General features: G+C 37.7%; 1 protein-coding gene across 3 annotated transcripts; it reads right to left on the bottom strand.

Annotated features, from left to right (window-relative positions):
• Positions 1–141: 141 nt before the first annotated feature.
• LOC103708647 (MADS-box transcription factor 3) lies at positions 142–13647 on the bottom strand. 3 transcript variants are annotated; one of them, XM_039129219.1, is made up of 9 exons: positions 13300–13644; positions 12826–13107; positions 7170–7251; positions 1327–1388; positions 1148–1247; positions 1005–1046; positions 883–924; positions 601–761; positions 142–423 (listed from the first exon to the last, which is right to left on the bottom strand). In XM_039129219.1, exons 2-9 carry the CDS (start codon positions 13005–13007, stop codon positions 420–422), a joined length of 675 nt encoding a protein of 224 aa, XP_038985147.1. In that variant the 5' UTR covers positions 13008–13107; positions 13300–13644; the 3' UTR covers positions 142–419. The 3 variants fall into 3 exon arrangements, with proteins under 3 accessions (XP_038985147.1, XP_038985146.1, XP_008791911.1); XM_039129218.1 differs by having other exon boundaries at positions 145–423; positions 560–761; positions 13300–13647; XM_008793689.4 differs by lacking the exon at positions 13300–13644 and having other exon boundaries at positions 145–423; positions 560–761; positions 12826–13142.
• Between the last annotated feature and the right edge of the window lie 5510 nt (positions 13648–19157).

The raw sequence follows: 19157 nt of genomic DNA, 5'->3' as shown, positions 1-19157 counted from the left end.
TTCTCGTCCATATATATAGCTTCAAAAACTTGACTAGCATAAAAATATGTCATCCACCTCGGTACTCAGACCTCACTTATTCCGGGCACAACAAAAACTCCATCATCCAGATTTCTAGAAATTAAGATTACTAATATCCCATCATTATCCTGCAACAGTAGTAATAGCAATAAAATAACATTATCTTCGATGACCACGACAAATAAGAAAAACACCAGTCATTTATGTTGCAATTTGAAGTGAAAAGGCATACAGTTAGAGCATACAACTAAGTGAAAATGTTTATATGTAGCACTCTGCAAACAATAGTCTTATGAGTCAATTTTGGAGGAGAGAGCGTGACTTGCCATAAACTACTCTCAAACATTCCAACTCTACACCAACGGGCTTGACATTGCAGAACCACCAAACATGGAGTCTCATCTACCCAAAAAACAAAGGAAATGAAATGGATCGATGTTAGTTCTTGTTAACAGAATCAACAAATGATTGAGGAGAAAATAAATGGAATGATATAGTAGTATACAGAGGGTATGCATGAGCCAGTGCATGTGCGTGCTTATTTGCTATGAAATTTGGTGATGCAGGAAAGGTCCGTACCCCAGTTGGAGAGCTGTCTGCTGCTGATGAGGGTAATGCTGATTGCTTTGCATGAGATTCACTTGAAGGAAGTTCCTTGAATCATATGGAGCCATGACTTCATATTCAGTTGTCGGGTGTAACATATTCATCTGTTGCTGTGTTCTCTCGTTCTCAGCAATCTGTTTCCACATAAGTTGCTTCTCAATTTATTGAGGTCACAAATTGGAGAGAGAGAGAGAGAGAGAGAGAGAGAGAGAGAGAGAGAGAGAGAGAGAGAGAGAGAGAGAGAGAGAGAGAGACCTTGTTCCTTAGGTACATGTTGTCATTTTGCAGCTCCATCTCCTAAGAAGTAAACGAAATCAGACTATAAGACAACCAAACAAAATAATGAGAAATCAAAATGCTTTAGACTCAACATGTACCCTTTTCTGCATGTATTCAATTTCAGCAAACAGCAACTCATTCTGGCACAATAAGAAACAATCAATAAGGAGAGAGAGATGTGCAAAGTAGAAGCAGATACATGTAGAAGATTTTATTGGCAATGCTCTTTCTAGATGACTACCTTTTTAGTTCTTATTTTGTTTATGCCCTTTTCCAACCTACCCTCCAGTTGCTTCAGGTCCCTAAGGTTCATAGAGCCAAGAGACTCTCCCATCAAATTCCTACAAATCAAAGACATGTTAGAACTAATTAACTCCAAAACTTGAGAAGAAATGATGCTAGCTCAAGTGTGCATGTTACCTGTTTGAATTCTGAAGGTTGATTATTTGCTGGCGCAGTTTTGTTGATTCTTGTTGATAATACTACAAATTACAAATCAGAAAGCGTTAAGGTCGTTCTTTGAGGAAATCTATATGAAAACATGAAACAAATTTTAACTGCCAATTTGGAATAATAACAGGAACCAGCTTTTGTAAGTTTGGAATTCAAAAGATAGTGCTCCAAAAAATTTGATTCCCTAATAAAATGCATGTTAAGCATACAAAGAATAATCAATTATGCAAACGGAATTTTATATGTCAGTATTACTAGCTATTGGATTGTTCGAAATCAAGCAGAAGGTAGAAGTTCTAACGACTCCATATTGGCTGAAAAAGCAGACTTCGAATAATATTAGAGAGCCAAGATTTTTTTCTTTCTTCTTCCTAAATGCACTAAAGAAGCTAAGATGATCGACTCTATCAGTATGTCTGGTAAGTCTTGCTTCATTAAGTCGACATACATGCAGTCTATCATCAAGCAACCAGATGCCCTTCTTTTTTTTTATACATGGACTTCATTAAGACCACCATTGTGATTAAGCACAATAAGATCAGAAGAAAGTGCTTTCCATGAAAAAATACATCACGTGCTATAAGTAGATTGCTTTGAGAAATATCCATGCATTGCCTAGTTTTCCTTTGAGAGATGGTAAGCACCAATATCACGAAAGCTATGTGTATTGTTGTAAAAAGATAAAAGTTTAGTTGGCCTCCATTTGTCTAATTGAACTTTAAACTAGTTAAGCATGATAGGTTTGTAAGAAAAATGATAGATAGAGAGAAGGAAGAACTTATCAGTTGAGGCGTGATTTCACTGTCCTTAAGAATAGATCGCGCCCCTCGGAGAATGAATCTCGGTGTAACAGGTAATGGCGGCCTATCCTCCAGGATACAACAACTGGATCACTCCAAGCGCGGCTTTTTTTTGATTGATTAACTCTATCGGATCTGATAGGGTTTAAAAAGAAATGAAGAGGCGTATTTAAAAGACATGTCGTTTTACGAAAGAGGTGCGACGTTTTATCAAAACAATTCAAAAAATAAAACGGCAAAAAGAAACCTGACTCAAGCCCACACCCGCGGGGGGGGGGGTCCCCCCTGCGCGTGATAATCGCAACGCGTCCGGATCGGATTCGCCAATTTTGGCTTGGACCTCCATTGGGCTCATGTGCGCGTGGGCTACTTTCTTTCTTTGCTTCACCAAGTTAAAAGGTTGAATACTATATAAAGATTTTTTGAGTTTTGTTCCTTTCCAATGTGGGACTAAAGAAAGTACACTAGACAAAAAGACAAAAGACAAAGAAGGACAGACTCGGAATTTTGAAATATTCCAACAAGGTTTAACTTGCAATAACCAAATTAATTGTGCATGCCATGTGCAGATGTCGAGGACAAAGATCCTTCCATGCGCTGGTCCCAAAATGGACCAAAATAGAGAAAAAGAGAAGGAGATGACAGGCAGAGACCAAAATGATCTCGTACTCCACTTCTGGTCCCAAAATGGCCCTTCATAACTCTTTACATAAATGCATTATAATTTCCTAAAGGACAGAAGACATGGAGACTTCGATGAGTTCTAGGAGGAGACACTACCACAACTCCAAAAAGGGCATCTTCTGTAACCTTCTCATCTCTGAACAGACCTGTAAGTGTTTGTACTTTATAGATAAAATAAATTGGTTTAATTTCAGATGTCACAAAGAATTGGGGTTTGGGAGTTGGGACGATAAGGTGCCTGGTGAGCTTAGGTGATCATATAGAGGAAACCAATAAAATTGATAGGAGCATGATCAAATCCACAAAAAGTTTTTAAAGAGAAATTAGATTAGTGTTTGAACCTCTAATGCGAGAAAGTACCATCTAAGGCTGCAAATTTTTGTCATGAAGAGGTTGGTGGCAGCAAATGTAAGGACAAGGTGGATTAAGATCTCTAGTTATGGACAAGCAATAATCAGTAAATTTTCATATTAAGGCTCATATTATATGTTCTCATGAATACCATTTTCAAAAATTGGATGATAGAGAGGCTTAGGGCTCAAAAGGACGAGCTGGTGTGAGAACCCTGGATGGCTAAAGTGTCAGAAAAAGAGGTTGGTCTTTGCATGTTAACTTTTGTAAACAAAAGTTATGGCATGATTTTGTAATCCAATTGAAATCATTCCTTGTTGCTATGAGGGCGGATCTTCCATATTGCATGTAGGGGTGTTTCCAGAGTAAAAAGGATAGAATCATGACATTACATGATAAATTAAATTTTGAGTCTTCTTGTGAGAAAGTAGATCACTGTGGCTTTCACTGAAATTTCCACAGTAGATGGACAATGCAGACGAACCTACTTCACATTAAGCATAATTCTGCAGTACATCAGTAATTTTTGGATCGCTGTTGAAGTAGCCAAACTTAGGGAAGAAGAATCAATTTGATTCTTGTTACTCCCAAAATTGCTAACAGTTGTTAGCAAAAAGAAAGAAAGAAAGAAAGAAAAGCAGAACCTGCCAATAACATAATTGAAGGTTGTCTGCTAGAAGGGATGCAATAATCATCTTCATCAACAGTCCCTTGATGATATCATTAGCACTATATATATTCATGAGTTTATTTATTATAGATTTGAGAATATGGGCTTATTGTTAATTAAGCTAGGAATCTCAAGAATTTTGAGTTGATAATCATTTCAGTTTCCAATTATATGTTTTGCTCAAAAGAAAATTTGCCAACATATATAGTATCACATACCATGTACTCAAGCAAAACCATTATAGCATTGGGCTCCAATATATATATATATATATATATATTTAATGACAAAGGATAAGCCGGGCAAAAGAGAATGTACTAATTTATGCACTTCCCCGTTGGAATCTAGTTCTTCATTGTACTTCCATTTACTTAATTTATTCTTACGTGTGCCCTCATAAAATAATTATTGTATTACCTTTAGCAGCATAGCATCACCCATAACACTAGCTAACTAGAAGATGTATTCAATCAAAAGAATAATAGATGACAGCACCATCTTAAAATACGTAAAAAATAATATAGAGCAGGAGAAGAATAAAAATCAAGTTGGGCTGCATGGCAAGTAGATGAAATTAACCTTTCACAGAATATGGAACTGAAAATGGCTAGGATGATGATGAAATGTCATAATAAACGTTGTTCAAATATTATCATCATGGAAGACTGATTTTTCTTCTAGAAATTATAATGAATTTCCTTTTGAAGTGGGCTTATAACTTTGAGAAGTGTTTTAGGATAGGCAGATACCAAGGGGACGATCTTACTACTTATTTTTGCTTGTGTGGAAGAAACTAGATCTAGATTTCCTGACTTATTTTATTCAGATTAGAATGATAAAGAATTGGTGGGTGACCAATCTGACTGGGTCGACGATCAATCTGTACTGTGACTTTGCTTTGGAAAGACTGCCAAATGACCACCTACCGCTTCGATTTCACTAGGGTAGATTGATATAGAATGGTTGAAAGGAAATGGATGGTCGATTTCTCAGAAAAATTTCCTCCTTGGAAGAATGTAGGATATGAAACTGCCCATAACTTCTTTAGGATTAGTATCGTATGGTTCAGTCCTGACAATTTTATTTGAAATATGTGGCTTTTGTAAAAGAAATGAAGAACTTTAACAAATTTGTTGATAAAAAAACCCTTAAATTGTGGAAATTAAAAAAAGGGGATGTAGCACTTGTCTTAATATTGTTTAGCAGTGTTTCATAATTCTAGATTTGTTTATCCTGGGGCCAGTTTTTAGTTTCCATTCAGGATGATGTTATTCATAGATGCTAAGAAGTGTTAACTTGTCAAATGTTGTGCCCATGCATCCAAGAAAATATCTAAAGAAATTTATAATGGGAAAACTATTAAGACAGTGGACAACGATATTCAAAAGAGAACTATTAAATTTTTTTGTCGACTTGAACAACACAGGTTCTGCATGAGGAGATGTTTTTTGCTTCCCTAATAATAAGTTGGGATGGTGAAGACAAGTGTAGATAGTCTGGTTAGTCTACAAAATGAGCCTTCATGAAGGTTAAGCTTTAAGACTTTTTTTTTCTTGGAAAATAAGCTCTAGGTTTTCACTTCATAGAGATGAACTAATTATTTGTATGAACAAAAAAGACCCTTTGTAGTCATAGGTATCTTGATTTGCTTTTTGTTGGCAAAGATTTTGCATGTTGCTAACGCCAGTCTTTCTTAAGTTTCTTGCTCTTACACAAGTAACTCATGGAGGGAAATCAGTATCCTAAAACTAACCAAGCTACTCATCTTTTTGAGGAGACTAAGGTGGCTGATAACAATCTAAAATTCATGAAGCATTAGGCTTTTGACATTCTCTAAATTATCTTCAGATGTTATCTTGATAAACATTTGTTATCCTTTTACTATTCTATAGAATTATTGAAAGATCATGATGAGTGGAAAGTTAAGAATACCCTTGCCCCACTCTACAGTTTAGAATTCCCTTGAAGGCTGATTTAGCACACCACATAGAGCCTAGAAAGGTGGAGTCTAACTTTAAAACTGAGGCCTTCACGTAAGATCACCATGCTTCATATTAAGAAGAAAAATTAAAACCCTAAATCATAGATCTATTTTCTTTGACTGCGCTCAGATTACATTGCAAATAGATTCTTTAAGATCCACACTAATATAAGAAGGAATACTTCTTTGGAAGCATTTCATCTTCAAAGGAAAAAGTTGACCATACCTTATGATAACAGCCTAGTGCACTTCTTTGGTTTACATGATAACAGCCTAGTGCACTTCTTTGGTTTACAGGTTTATATTTCTGGTTTCAAAATCCCCAAGAGATTACACACTCAAGTCAAGCATATTCTCAACTATTAGTTGTGGTTAAGAAGTGAAAATGAACAAGTTCATTGTCGAGCTGATACAACCATTACTTTCATGACTTGTATCTCTGGCTTTGGCTGTGACTATATTGGACCTTATTCCTGTGGAGATATTCAGAGTTCTATATTATTCAGTTGATTCAATGAACGGCCCTTCAACATCTCGAAGAAGATACCTTAACATGAGTAGATTTTATGGACATTTAATAAGAATCACTAACAAGGGATACTTTCAAGAGAGCTCTATGAAGTTATAGCTCACTCATTATGGTGCTTGAGGTTTTATATTCTTCAAAGGTGCAAAAACTGAAAAATATGCTCAAGAAGAATTAAGCTACAGAAACTATGTTCTCCCTTTTTAATATGTTTTCTGTTTCTTTGTTCTGTACATAAACTGTGTATATACCTTTGATCAAATAAACCAGTGGCAACTCACTTCCCTTTCATTCAAAAAAAGAAGAATTAAGCTGCATAAATTAGTAAATTGTATGTGGACTATATCATTCTAAGGGCACAAGCTATTAGGGCATGATACATATAATTCAAAATAATAAAGACTACAAGGGAGAACAGTTGAATTAAAGAACAAATCAGAGAAGACTAAACCGGAACATTAGTGTCCATAATACTATTTTTTCCTTCTAGCACTCAAGTGACATTTAGAGTTGGGATCAACATAACAAGAACTATGCAAATTTGCTAGGAAAAAAAGTATGAACCGGTTAGTTTGTGCCCCAGTTGTTGAATATCCAGATGATGACGCATAGAGAGGGCTTAGCTAATATAGATGCATAATATATTGATTTAAATGTCATCTGCCTAGAAAGAACTCATCCATTGCTCGTGCGTACAAGATGAACCATGCACTTGGACAAACACATCTCTCCGAAATGGATTCTTGCAAAATGAAATAAAGGTAAATATGTGGATTAACCATGACAAAAAGATATTACCTGGGAATTAGCTTCAAAAACAGATCCAGGGTTGGAGGTATCAGTGCATGCTTTTTTATACCTCTCGATGGTAGCTTTCACACTGCACACAGAATAGTATGTTTATTAAAACATTAGAAGTCGTGTGTTCCAAAACCTTTCACTTCACTAGGTCATATTTTGTCATATTTAGTTTAATTGATTGGTTGATTAGAAGTATTCCTCCAGAATCTTTCTTAGGTTGCATTTAGAGATTGTTCAATCAGTTTTATCAACAATTCATCAGCTTATAAATAAAGCAAAAAAAAAATTATCTGCTACGATTGGATAATTTTGGCAACATAACCAATGCATCTTCCTTCCTATTTTCAGCTCCCATACTTGATCTAACACCATTAAGCATCAGTTGCAGCATTCCAAGAGGGTCATTTGTTGGCTAATAAATGTGGGTTTTCACCTTTTTCTACATGATTAAAGATTTAATATATGTGGAGCTTTCATAAAACTAATAATCATTCTCTTGTGACAAATTACATTACTTAATGACAGAATATAGTAACTACATATTATTTCCAATTTCTATTTTGAATACTATGATTACTTTTAAAGTTGAAATAAACACTTCTAGAAAAGGATATGCCCTTTTGTTTGTAAGTATCTTGTGAGATGAGGCATGCTGTGAAATAAAATCTTTCTTTGGAGAAAAAAAAAGCCCTTAGAAATTATCTTCTTCACGATCTACTAGAACATGATTGTAGTTCTGAGACTGCCCACTTCAGCAACCACATGATCCTGTCGTCTTCCATTTCAGATCATTGATCTTGAGTAATTGTTTTTTTCTCCCAAAAGTTCTCATGTTCCACTTTTGGAATTTATCAAATATATATTAGAACATTTTATTTCTTTTTATGAGGACATGCAAAAACTGAGATGATCTAAAATCACTGGTTATATTGAAAAGGTTAACATCGGAAAGAGCCAGATCATTCAAGGCATTATTGCATGCAAATCATAAATCTTCCATTTTATAGGAATGATTCATTGTCAAACTGTGATCTGTTGAAACCTAATGCATAATAAGTCTTAGAGTCCAAGACATGGTCAAAAGAGTCTTGTGGGATCCATTGATCTAGAAAAATACAGAAGCATAAAGAAACTTGCACAAAAAGAAGTTGGGAGTGCAGGTGCCTAAGAAACCCATTATCACAACTTAAGGTCGTATACAAAAAGGTTAGCCTGAAGATGTTATTTGGAGTCTTTAGCTCTATATATATATTCAACATCTACTTAATGCATACCTGATGTTGAACTAACCAGTACAAGTCCTCACAGTCATCGTAGAAGTAATGTTAGATTAACATGAAAGAAATGCAGAAGGCTTTGCAATTGTCTCCGCTGAGAAGTTTCCATAATGATTTGCCATAATGATAATTTACATTCTTGAAAGGATTTGATGGGACCAATCGGCCAAGTTGGTAAAGTCTTGTAATGGTACGAGAGACTTGGGTTTGGTTCTATCCTTGCTCTGATAATTTGCTGGACCTTTAGTGATCCTAGCTCTTAAAAGAAGATATCTTGAATTGTTTCTGAAAAATTTCAAAAAAATATGCAAGAAAGTTATCACATATTCTTGATGATCTATTAGCATCCTAAATACCATTAAAAAAAACAACTGGTAATTTTGAAGGCCCCCGATCAACCACCAAAAACAATATAAATTTCTCATCAATTTAAAATCCAGTACGGGCAACCCAGGAGTAGAAAGTAAGGAAATCCATCGAATATGCAGAAAGTTCAAGGAATTCCCGTCGTTCGCCCATCACATTATTTCAAATTCCAAAAAAAATTCGATTTTCAATATTCCTATTTATTTACGAGCAGGTTGACATTATTTTAGCAGTAGAAGGTATATGTAAAGTAACATCTTAACATGTCGTTTTCAGAAACTTGATTTCATGTATGAAAAATTTTATGGAAGACTTGGACGGCAGTAGTTTAATGCTAACTTTTCTTTGACATGGACTAGGCATCATTGTGGAACAAGAGAAGCGGAAATTGTATGTGAAGAAATCTGTTAAATGGTTGAGCACTACAAGTACTATGATTTTTTTGGTCGGTGTTGTTACAGTTGTCCATGCCAATATTGGCTTGAAATAAAGTCAGAATTAGCCAGCAGCATGCTTCCCTATCTAAAAAGAAAATGCTTCACTTTGCAAAAATCTTTATTGTGGTGGTTTTCTTACAATAAACACTTCACTAAAGACAAGAAAAGAACAAAAATCTGGAAATATAATGATCACCAGAATCCTTTATGAAGAAACACAAGTTTAGCAAATTTAAAAAATATTGACAGTTTGTGTTTAGTTATCCATGCCCCTTCATAATGCAGATGATCATAAATTTATTAACAATTCTTTAAGGGTGTTCCAGCAAGCAAGAGATATCAATGAATAGAACAGCGGCATATTGGAAAAAAACAAATGATAAGCAAGAAACAAGCCTGAAAGAGCCAAACAAAAAAATAAACTTTTGCATTATTTAGCATCTATCTTTGCTATTTCTACTAATGCTTCATCAAATTTATATGCATGGCAAATTCTAGCTGAACTTAGGGGAAAAAATCAGAACTATGGTTTTTTATGCTTTGTGAAATAATTCCTGGTAATGTTAATCAAATAAGCAGCAGTTTCCAGGGCTGTAGTTGGATAAGGAATGACCTTACACTGATTCAAAAAATAGTGATTCGTCTATCATCAAATTTACAATGGCACTGTTTTCTTGGGAGAGTAGCCTTGGGTAACCTTATATGCATTCATTTTAATCATAACTATATTTCATTCTGAGAATCTGAAAGTTAGCACAACACTGGCAAGCTCCCTTTGACAAGGCTGCTCAAAGAAGTGATAGTATCTGTAACGTTATTCATGAAGAGAATGGCAAAGAAAGTCTTCATTGATGTGGCCGTGATTGCTTTGTAGTAGTAAAAGGACAGTCTTTTTGGTGCCAAAGGGGGAAAGAAAAAGAGAGAGAAAGAAAGAAACTAGAGGTGTTTTTCTCAAAATAAATAGAAGGTTTGTGTATCAGACTTCATTTCCCAGTTTGAATCATAAATCAAGAAAATGATAGGATATATAACACTAGGTACTATAGCTAATTTCCAGTAACCCAATATGTTGTATTACTTTATCAAACTTTTGTTATATATTCGTAACATAGAAATATTAGCAAAAAAAGAACATCCTGCCACATAAGGAGAGTTTGGATGCAGATGTTTGCTCTCTAATACTGACATATAAGATGTCAGTTTATGATAGATTATTGAAAAAGAAATTTATCTTTGACCCCACCTAATAAATCGTCAGAGAACTTTTTAGACCGAATCACATATTTCTTCCTTCCATTTGGTAAAGAAACTCTCATTCAGCGTGCCCTCAAAAGACTAAAACAAAATCAGAGTGAAAGGAAACCTAATAATAAATTATGGGAAAAAATGAATTGTTATACTTGAGTGGCTTTTAGCGGAGAAATGGTCTTACTTGTGCGAAAGCCATACTTTGTCTGTCCTAAATCCTATGGCTTCAGTTGCTTAACAGCAACACAGATCTTAAGAATGTTCAAAGGACTATTCAAAAAAAAAGCATGTTATAAGGGTTAGAAAAAAAGAAAGAAGCGATTGTTGATTTTCTAATGGGGATTACTATTATTCTTTTCAGAAAAAACCAAAGAAACTCTGCCACAGGTATAATTATATTTTTTCGAAATATCTTACTAGTCAGCTAATATGTTGCTATTGAACTCAGGTCCTCAGTGCACCGTTTTAAGCCCTTTATACCCACAACCTCAAATCAAAATACGCTAATATTATGCATTTTAATATATCTCAAATCCAACTAAAGAACATCCAAAAGATTTTCTCACTCAAGTGAATCATACTGATTTGAAGACTCAAATCAGATGCCATCAGAGGTCTTTTCAAATATGCATTTAATATCATCTACTTTCCAACGTTTTCTTATTTCCAGTTCCAACTAGGTTTAACCCTGCCTCATATCTTCAACCATAAAATAATGTAGTGCTGAGAGATTATTGCAAGCACCAACAGAGTGGATATATCAAACACTTCCTGTTAAACAAGACGAATAATAAGAAGAAAGGATGGATGGCACCTGTCGATAAATAAAATAATAAATTTCCGATTCCCAAAGCCCCAGGTCTTGTCTTCCGCCACCGGACCTTTCTCCAACCTTAGTTTCCTCGAGGATCCGATTGGCTACTCTCTGCCACGCTGGCACGCGATCCCACGATATGATTGGCCCGACCGCCTCCGCCCTAGAGACCGCGACGCTTGGCCCTCCCACGCCGTCGCCGCTTCCTTTACCCGCGGTGCAATCACCGTCGCCCCACTCCTTTGCCCGCCTCGATCACCTCCACCCCCTGTCCTCGCGTCCTTCTTCTGACGCTCTCGGCCTTTGTAGCCTTTCCATGCCAAAACCCCCGGAGTACAATCACCCCATTGGCTCCAGTTCTCCTCCGTATTCCCTCGGCTCCCACAGAATATTAATTTTCTGATGGAGAGATGGGAGGAGAGAGAGAGGTTTGGGGGAGGGTGGCAGAGATGGTGTCAGAATGGGAAGAGCTGGGGAGATCTCGTGAAGGGTTCCCTCCAAAGATTCGTAGTAGCTAGCAACTTGTAACATACGTAGAGAGAGAAAGAAAGAGGGGGTAGAATGGGAAAGCAGAGTTTCAGTGAAACCCTAATCCGCACCGGAGAAACCCTAACCGGCCATTGGGTAACTAAAGAGGAATAAAGGAGTGACGTGTGAAGGGAGGAGTACTTTGGCCGAGGAATGGGCTAATGGGAGCGTGACAGCTTCTTATCAGGCTGATGGGTGACGTGAAGAGAGAGAGAGAGAGAGAGTTTTGAGAGAGGAAGGAAGGATGAGAGGAGCACAGCAGGAGGGGGTTGGGGAATAAAGAAGGGAGGAAAAGAGAGAGGAAGTGGCAAGGCTGAGATCCTAAAGGAGGCCGGGGGTGGGACTTCTTTCCTCCAATACCAATACCCCAACCACTAGCAGCCCCCATCCTTAACCTCACCTTTCTATTCCGACCACTTCTCCCAACTGCTGCGGCCTTGCACAGATCTATGCTTCCACTCAACAAAGCAAGGAAAGGGAACAAAAGAGAAAAAAGAGATTTTTATAATACCAGATGGATCTCTAAACAGGAAGCTCACACAATAACACCACCCCATCAGAGAGAAAGGAAAGAGCATAAATACAGAAAGAAAAGAAGAGGACCAGCAGTCTAGCAAATACAAGCTCAGCACCGCTCTGTACTAAATCTATCTAAACATCCCACCGCCCACACTGTTAGATCTATCACCAGTTCAGATCTAACTACAGAAAACCAAAAGGAACAAACAAGAAAAATCAGCTCCAGCTAACAATCCAACAAGTCTCACAAGAAATAATTCCCCCTTTTTTTGTTCCTTTCAAAAAAAAGTAGAAACATCTCTAATGATCCATGCCTCCAAACCTACAAGGAGTAGCTATAGCAGACTGTTTTACCCAACAAAGGAAAAAGAGGAGGAAAAGAAGGTAAAAGAGCGCCTCCTTATGGCATGGAACTGAAGCAAGAGGGAAGCAGGTAGTTGTAGTTGATCATCGAAGAACATCACCTGTTGTTGGCGTACTCGTAGAGGCGGCCGCGGCTCGAGAAGACGATAAGGGCGACCTCCGCGTCGCAGAGCACGGACAACTCGTAGGCCTTTTTGAGCAGGCCGTTGCGGCGCTTGCAGAAGGTCACCTGCCGGTTCGTCGTGTTCTCTATCCTCTTGATCTCGATCTTTCCCCGGCCCATCTTCTCCGGCCGCTCCAGTGCTTCTTCCTCTTGGCTCCTCCCTTCACCCGAACGAAACAAAGAAATTGGAAGCCGATCGAGGTGGCTTCTTATAGTACAGCTGGTAACATCAAATGGGTAAGGGATGGAATTGGGATGTGAATGGAGAAACGAACATTTTAGCGGTCATACTTTTATATATATATATATATATATATATATATATATATATATATATATATATATATATATATATGTATGTATGTGTGTATATATATATATGTAATCGCTTTTTTTTTTTTGTTTAGCTTACCGGTACAAGATGGGAAAGTGGAGAAAAGAGGGAGGTGAGGTGAAGAAGAAGGCTGAGGACAGAAAAGGAGAGAAATTCTAGCTGGGGGCTGTCCTTGCCCTCTTTCTATCCTCTCTAGAAAGAGAGATGCAAAGAGCGTAGTGGGGTTTGCTTTTGGAAACAGGAGAGGTTATTTATAGACTTAGAGAACCAACTCTCCTTCCTTCCACTTCTCCTTCCTCTACTCCACTCTATTATTTCTTTTCTCTCGATCTATGTGTTCGCATCTGTCTAGCAGCAAATGCGAAGCAAGGACTAGTTATTTAGTGAGCCATCCCTGACCATCAGTTTCATGGATAAGATGATGGGTGGGGACTAGAGAGTAGAGATAGATAGATAGATAGAGAGAGAGAGAGAGAGAGAGAGAGAGAGAGAGAGAGAGGGTCTTTGAGAAAGTGATTACTAATGGGCTGCGAATAAGAAAGTAAAACGAAGGGTGGTCTTGATTTCGGTTTTTCGCTATCATCTAAGTAAGATACAGCTGATGTTAGTATGAGTGAGATTTTAATTTGGGGAATGCTTGCGACATCGAGCTCTACAGCACTAACCAACCTCCTCCCATCTGCTCAAGTTTCTTCGTATACTTCTACCATCTCAAATAGTAAAAGAGCCTTGTGACACGAGAGAAGGCAACTCCCATGTGCTTCCTGCCCTCCATCTCCCCCCCAAATCTTGCCTCATTTATGTTGATATTGAGAGGGTGCACTAGGTATTCTAAGGTGCCACTTATTCACCCCTCCTTTAAGGCATGGACCCTAGCTCCTCAAATGTGATGCTGACGTGCTGCTCGATCTCCATCGCACGGTCGAGCTCCGGCCTTGCTCATCTGACTCGAGTGCTGCGAGGCTTTTTCTGTTCACGTTTGCTTGCGGTGGGGTTCACTTTCACCACCCTCGGCCCCCAAGGGTCCCTCTGTGATTCTCGCTTCGATCTCAGAGAACCTAATCAAAGGCTCGACAGCAGATTGATAACCAACAGGCTCTAATTGCGCCCGCTCGACTTGTTGCAGCGATGGCAATGACATGTCGTTGTTGGATACCGACACCCTTGATGATGATGCTACAGCACCATTGCAGAAACCGCCATGACATATTATTGTACAATGCCAACCTATTTCTCTTTCGCTTAACCCATCAATGGGACCATCAGTGTGCAAGGGAAATACGTTGCGAAGAAGAGGAAACGGCAGCACACCTATTTCATATGCAGATTCTCGAAGGAAATTTGGCAGTTGGTAATGCGGAAAATGCAAATCCCGACCTTTTCTCAAAAACTTTGGAGGAGCTATGGACTATATGGCGACAACAGCTCTCAAAGAATATAACGAACAAGGCTTGGGATTGCTGGGTTCTGTGGATTTTTAGATTCGAGAAAGGCCTAACACTAATTAAGAGCTGAACATCAGTATACAAAGGAAAATGGGAGACAGCATTGACGAAGTTTATCGAAGAACTTGGCGAGCAATAGAGCTGGGAATATCCAGGATCCTTTTTGATTCGCATTTTGGTCGCCTGGCTAACTTCACTTGTGAGGGATAAATATTGTTACGTGGTCACCTCGAGGAGAGGTTGAAACCAATGTTTGCTGAGGCCAGACCCGCCTTACATGTAGAACAATCACCTTTACTTTCATCTTTATATTGTAAATAACTTCTCTACAAATAAAACCTGGGTGGGTTTTCATACCCTCCCTTTACATCAACAACTAAAAAAAACATCAATGGGACCATCTACCTCACCTCCATTCTTCAAACTTACTCATACGAGTGCTTTAGCTACCTTGTCTCTAAAGTGGATGATTTGGAACAATGATTTGAGATTTTCACTAGGATAACAATTTCCAAAATTTCAATGGAACCATCTTCCAAGAGTCTTGCCTATTGCTACAAACTAAGCAATTAACACGCTATCATGTCATACTGTCCATACTTATGCTTGCATTACATCTCAACCACCCAGAAACCAGCTACGAGCAGGCACCATGTAGACAGAGTTGGACAAAGTCAAGCAAATGAAAGCTTCGTGATCCTTGTCAGGTTTGATGGATTTTGGTCATGATAAATTTCATGAATTGTATGGAGCGATAAGCTAAAGGAGGAAGATTTGGCTATAATATTGACAAGAAGGCCAAAAGATTAAAATGACAATAGTCAACCATAAGGATGATTGGATAGGTCTCAGGGGTGTTCCAAGGTATAGAACAACATATTGCAGAGACAGCCAGCACAAGCCGAAGGTAGATTAATGATGGACCAAGATCGATACAGTATCGGTCTATCAGTTGATATAACTTGACTATCCTAATGGTCGAAAAGTAGTGAGAAAGCAACTGGCACCAAATATCAGAAACATTAGGAATGGAGAATGTGGATAACAACAATCTGAGTAGACAAATATTATGTATTAGTATTAATTATGAACTTATACTCTGTATGAGGAACTCTTTGACAATCAACTCAATAAATCTTTAATTTTTATCTTAGTTTTAATATACCTTTTATCCTAGAAGTAGGTGTAACTGAACTTTCTACTATAGGCCAATACTACACCCCTTATCTACCTTCAAATGGTGGTATGATGGTGGCGAAAGTTTTTTAAAATTAAGGCACCTAAATTCATATTACTTTTCATTCTCCCTCCGATCCCTGTCACCATCTTTCTGCCTAATCAGACACCAGTGGCACACCTATGCATATCAACCTCATTGTCGTTGAAGACTCGGCACCTTCCTCCGCCAACCAAGAGAGTTCCTTGGGACTCGAACTCCCTAGTGCTCATCAAGATGGGATGGAAAGAATGCCAACAACTTGATACCACATTTTGACGTCATTCATTGATCATTCACATCGGGTCTTGTACACACTAACTAGTTTAGTGGTAAAGGCTCTCATCCGTTTTCCTTTTACAACTACGTAAATGTCCCTATAACTTTAGAGTTCATCCCACTTATGACCACACATATTGAAAATCATCATTTTATTTAGAGTGGCCGCCATGTGACATCGAGGAAATTCCACTTCATGGCAAGAGAGAAATCATGTGGGACCGCCAAGTGAAATATTTGCTATCATGTTAGCATCCTACATTAAGGATGCTAAGGACTCTTCATTCACTAACCGGATCTTGCATAACGTTTTCTTAGAAGACTACGATATAAAGTCTGTGGAGGTTTACCATTAATCCACTTTCGTGCTTGTGAAATTGCAAGCTAAACTATATAGGAAATCTACAACTTTGAGCCTCTTTATCTTGTTGGAGATGAAGAGCAACCAAATGACAGCAAAAATGCATGCAGGTACTCTTTCCTAAAATCTTAAAAGCGGTGCTTTCATTGAGAGAACATGGCCAGTACAACCAAGATTTCAATTCAAAGTGTACAACCTAAAGCTGGGGGATTGCAATAGATATATAAGATCCAATTTGAAGCTATGAAGATGCAAAATAAATTAAACAAGTTCTATTCATGATAAAAAAGTTTAGCAGACAGTTCCTATATTCTATACCGCTCTCGCATTTTGAAGTAGAAGATATCGACTTCTATTTGTTCTATCACACTTTTATATTTCATTTGAGAGTATTATATGAGAGAACAAAAAAGAACCAAATCATATTGAGAGTATTCAGTTTAATGTCAACTGAATGTTGTAGCACCATAAGTTGTCCTCTCAAAAATACTTGATTAAGAACTTAAGTTGAGATATGTCTTGTTTTTTTGCAGAGGACAACTCATAGTGCTACTGTCACGCCGTGAACTTAGAGTGGAACAAACGCTGCATACCTATATAGCGGACCATACAAGCATGCAAGGCTACAGATCATATCAAAGCAATAATAATTTCTAAAAATTTATTTAATCAAGAACTTATTCAAATGATTCTTACAATAGTTTCAAAGTGACATAAGTCAGCAATTGCTAACTACTAACATAAATCAAATAAAATATTCTAACTAGATTGAGTAAAACTTCAATAACTGAAAGTATCTTTAAAAGAACTAGCACACTCTTCAAGTCTCGAGCAATCATGTATTCTGATCTGAAAAATAGAGAAACCATAATAATAAGCTACATTAGCCTAATAAACAAACATAACACTCCAAAATGGGTCAAAGCATGCCAAATAATTAGTTAAAAGCATAAAATATTGACTGAAAAATAAATTATTTCTCGAATAATGCATATTTCTTTTTGAAGTATACTAGCTATGTAATTCTGTGGCCCAGGTTAGAATGCACAAAGTGCCAAAAACTTTATTAACCATCGGTGGCACGATATCCCAAATACCACTGCTCCTAATCACCGGTGGTATAATGTCAAAATCAATTTCTCATAAATTACAAGTCGAGAGGGCCAATGAATAATTCCATTGGCGGGGCAAAATCAAATTATAACTGTGCTGAGAATGTATACTTATAAAATAGGTTTTTCATGATTTACCGCGTCATATTTTTTCAAATTTTATAGCATAGCATATTACATATTTTAAAATAATCGTAACATTAGCATGCCTGACCCATTTAACTAATTATAAAGTAGATATCATAATTAATATTTAATCAAATTATTATTATTTTACCAAAAAATTAGAAAGTACATATTGAAGCATTAGGTTACTTATCTCTTATCACTTCAAAATTCTACTTCAGTTAAATGGGTCATGTGCACCTTTTTTTAATATAATTAAAATATCATAAATTTCATCATCATTTCAGAAGTCAAACGAAGTCAAAATTAAATACTATTGGAGAACGATCTCATACCCCCAAATCAGGTTGGTTAAGTGATAGTGCCCAATTGCTTAGGTCGGTCCGAGTAAGAAGAATTTAACTAGTTAGGTAAAGTTTAAAAGTGGTCAAATTTCAAAAGATCTAACTGGGACTGAAATAATAGGCCGATCTATCTCCAAGTACCAGAGCAGTTCAGGGCCTCCACAATGGAGTCAACTGGAATTCGAACAAAGAGAGACAGGACTTTATGCTCAATAAGAATGAAGAAGGATAGGGCTAATTAAGTGGTAAGTGCCTGACACCCTAATCGGTTCGATCAAAGTAGAATTCATCTGACCACATCCGCACTAAGATGCAGGAGTTTAGATAGATATCAGGGTGACCAATTCTAACAATATCCGAAATAACCAAGGAATAAGAAGGAAGAGGGTGGCTACAAGTGGGCTTGGTGTTAGGAACCCACGGCCGGCCAACGGCGGCTGGCGGCGACTAGTGGCCAAAAGCACTAGTTTCACTCAAAGCAAGGGTTTTCGACCCCTTTAAGCCGAGGAATAGAGCATCCTGGTGGCCAGAACTTCGGCCATGGTATCCTACCACTAAGAGGAACTAGGGGAAGACCCCGATGACGAGTGCTAGCGGTGGATAAAGATCGAAGAAAGAGAAGATGGCTCGACATCTGAAAATAGGAAAAAACAGGGCTGCCCTTCTTAGCTAAAATCTAGCAACCACCAGCCAGTCATCGGGCTCCAAAGAATTCAGAGAAAGGGAGAGAGGGTAACTCGAGGGAGGCCGAGCCCTTACCTAGTTTTCCGGCGAGAATTGGCCGCGACGATGATGAGAATGTGATCGGCCTTCAGCGAGGAAAAATTGGACCAGGCCCAATTTGCTTGAAGGGTCGGGTCTTACAGGTACATCATTCACTAGTGATTAAACTGAATTTTTAGTGATCATATAGTTCAATATGATGTTGAGTGTTTCATAATTCACATCCAATGGTGCATGAAGGACTTGGAGGTACAGATCGTAGAGTGCCCAAAGCTTCTGCTCTTCCAATTATCTACCTCTCGCATCTCAAAAGTTACTGCAGACGACTAT

Source organism: Phoenix dactylifera, chromosome 8 (assembly GCF_009389715.1).
Source record: "Phoenix dactylifera cultivar Barhee BC4 chromosome 8, palm_55x_up_171113_PBpolish2nd_filt_p, whole genome shotgun sequence".
Lineage (NCBI taxonomy): Eukaryota > Viridiplantae > Streptophyta > Magnoliopsida > Arecales > Arecaceae > Phoenix > Phoenix dactylifera.
The sequence above is the reverse complement of the archived record's forward strand: the minus strand, read 5'-3'. Positions and strand labels throughout refer to the sequence as shown.

Bases quoted from the DNA above. Each gene is read 5' to 3' on its own strand.
- LOC103708647 (XM_039129218.1), bottom strand. From the start codon at position 13,007: ATGGGCCGGGGAAAGATCGAGATCAAGAGGATAGAGAACACGACGAAC. The intron at 7,252-12,825 runs GTGATGTTCTTC...TTCTGTGTGCAG, and splicing joins TACGAGTACGCCAACAACAG to TGTGAAAGCTACCATCGAGA. The intron at 1,389-7,169 runs GTAATATCTTTT...TGTAATTTGTAG, and splicing joins TTTTTGAAGCTAATTCCCAG to TATTATCAACAAGAATCAAC.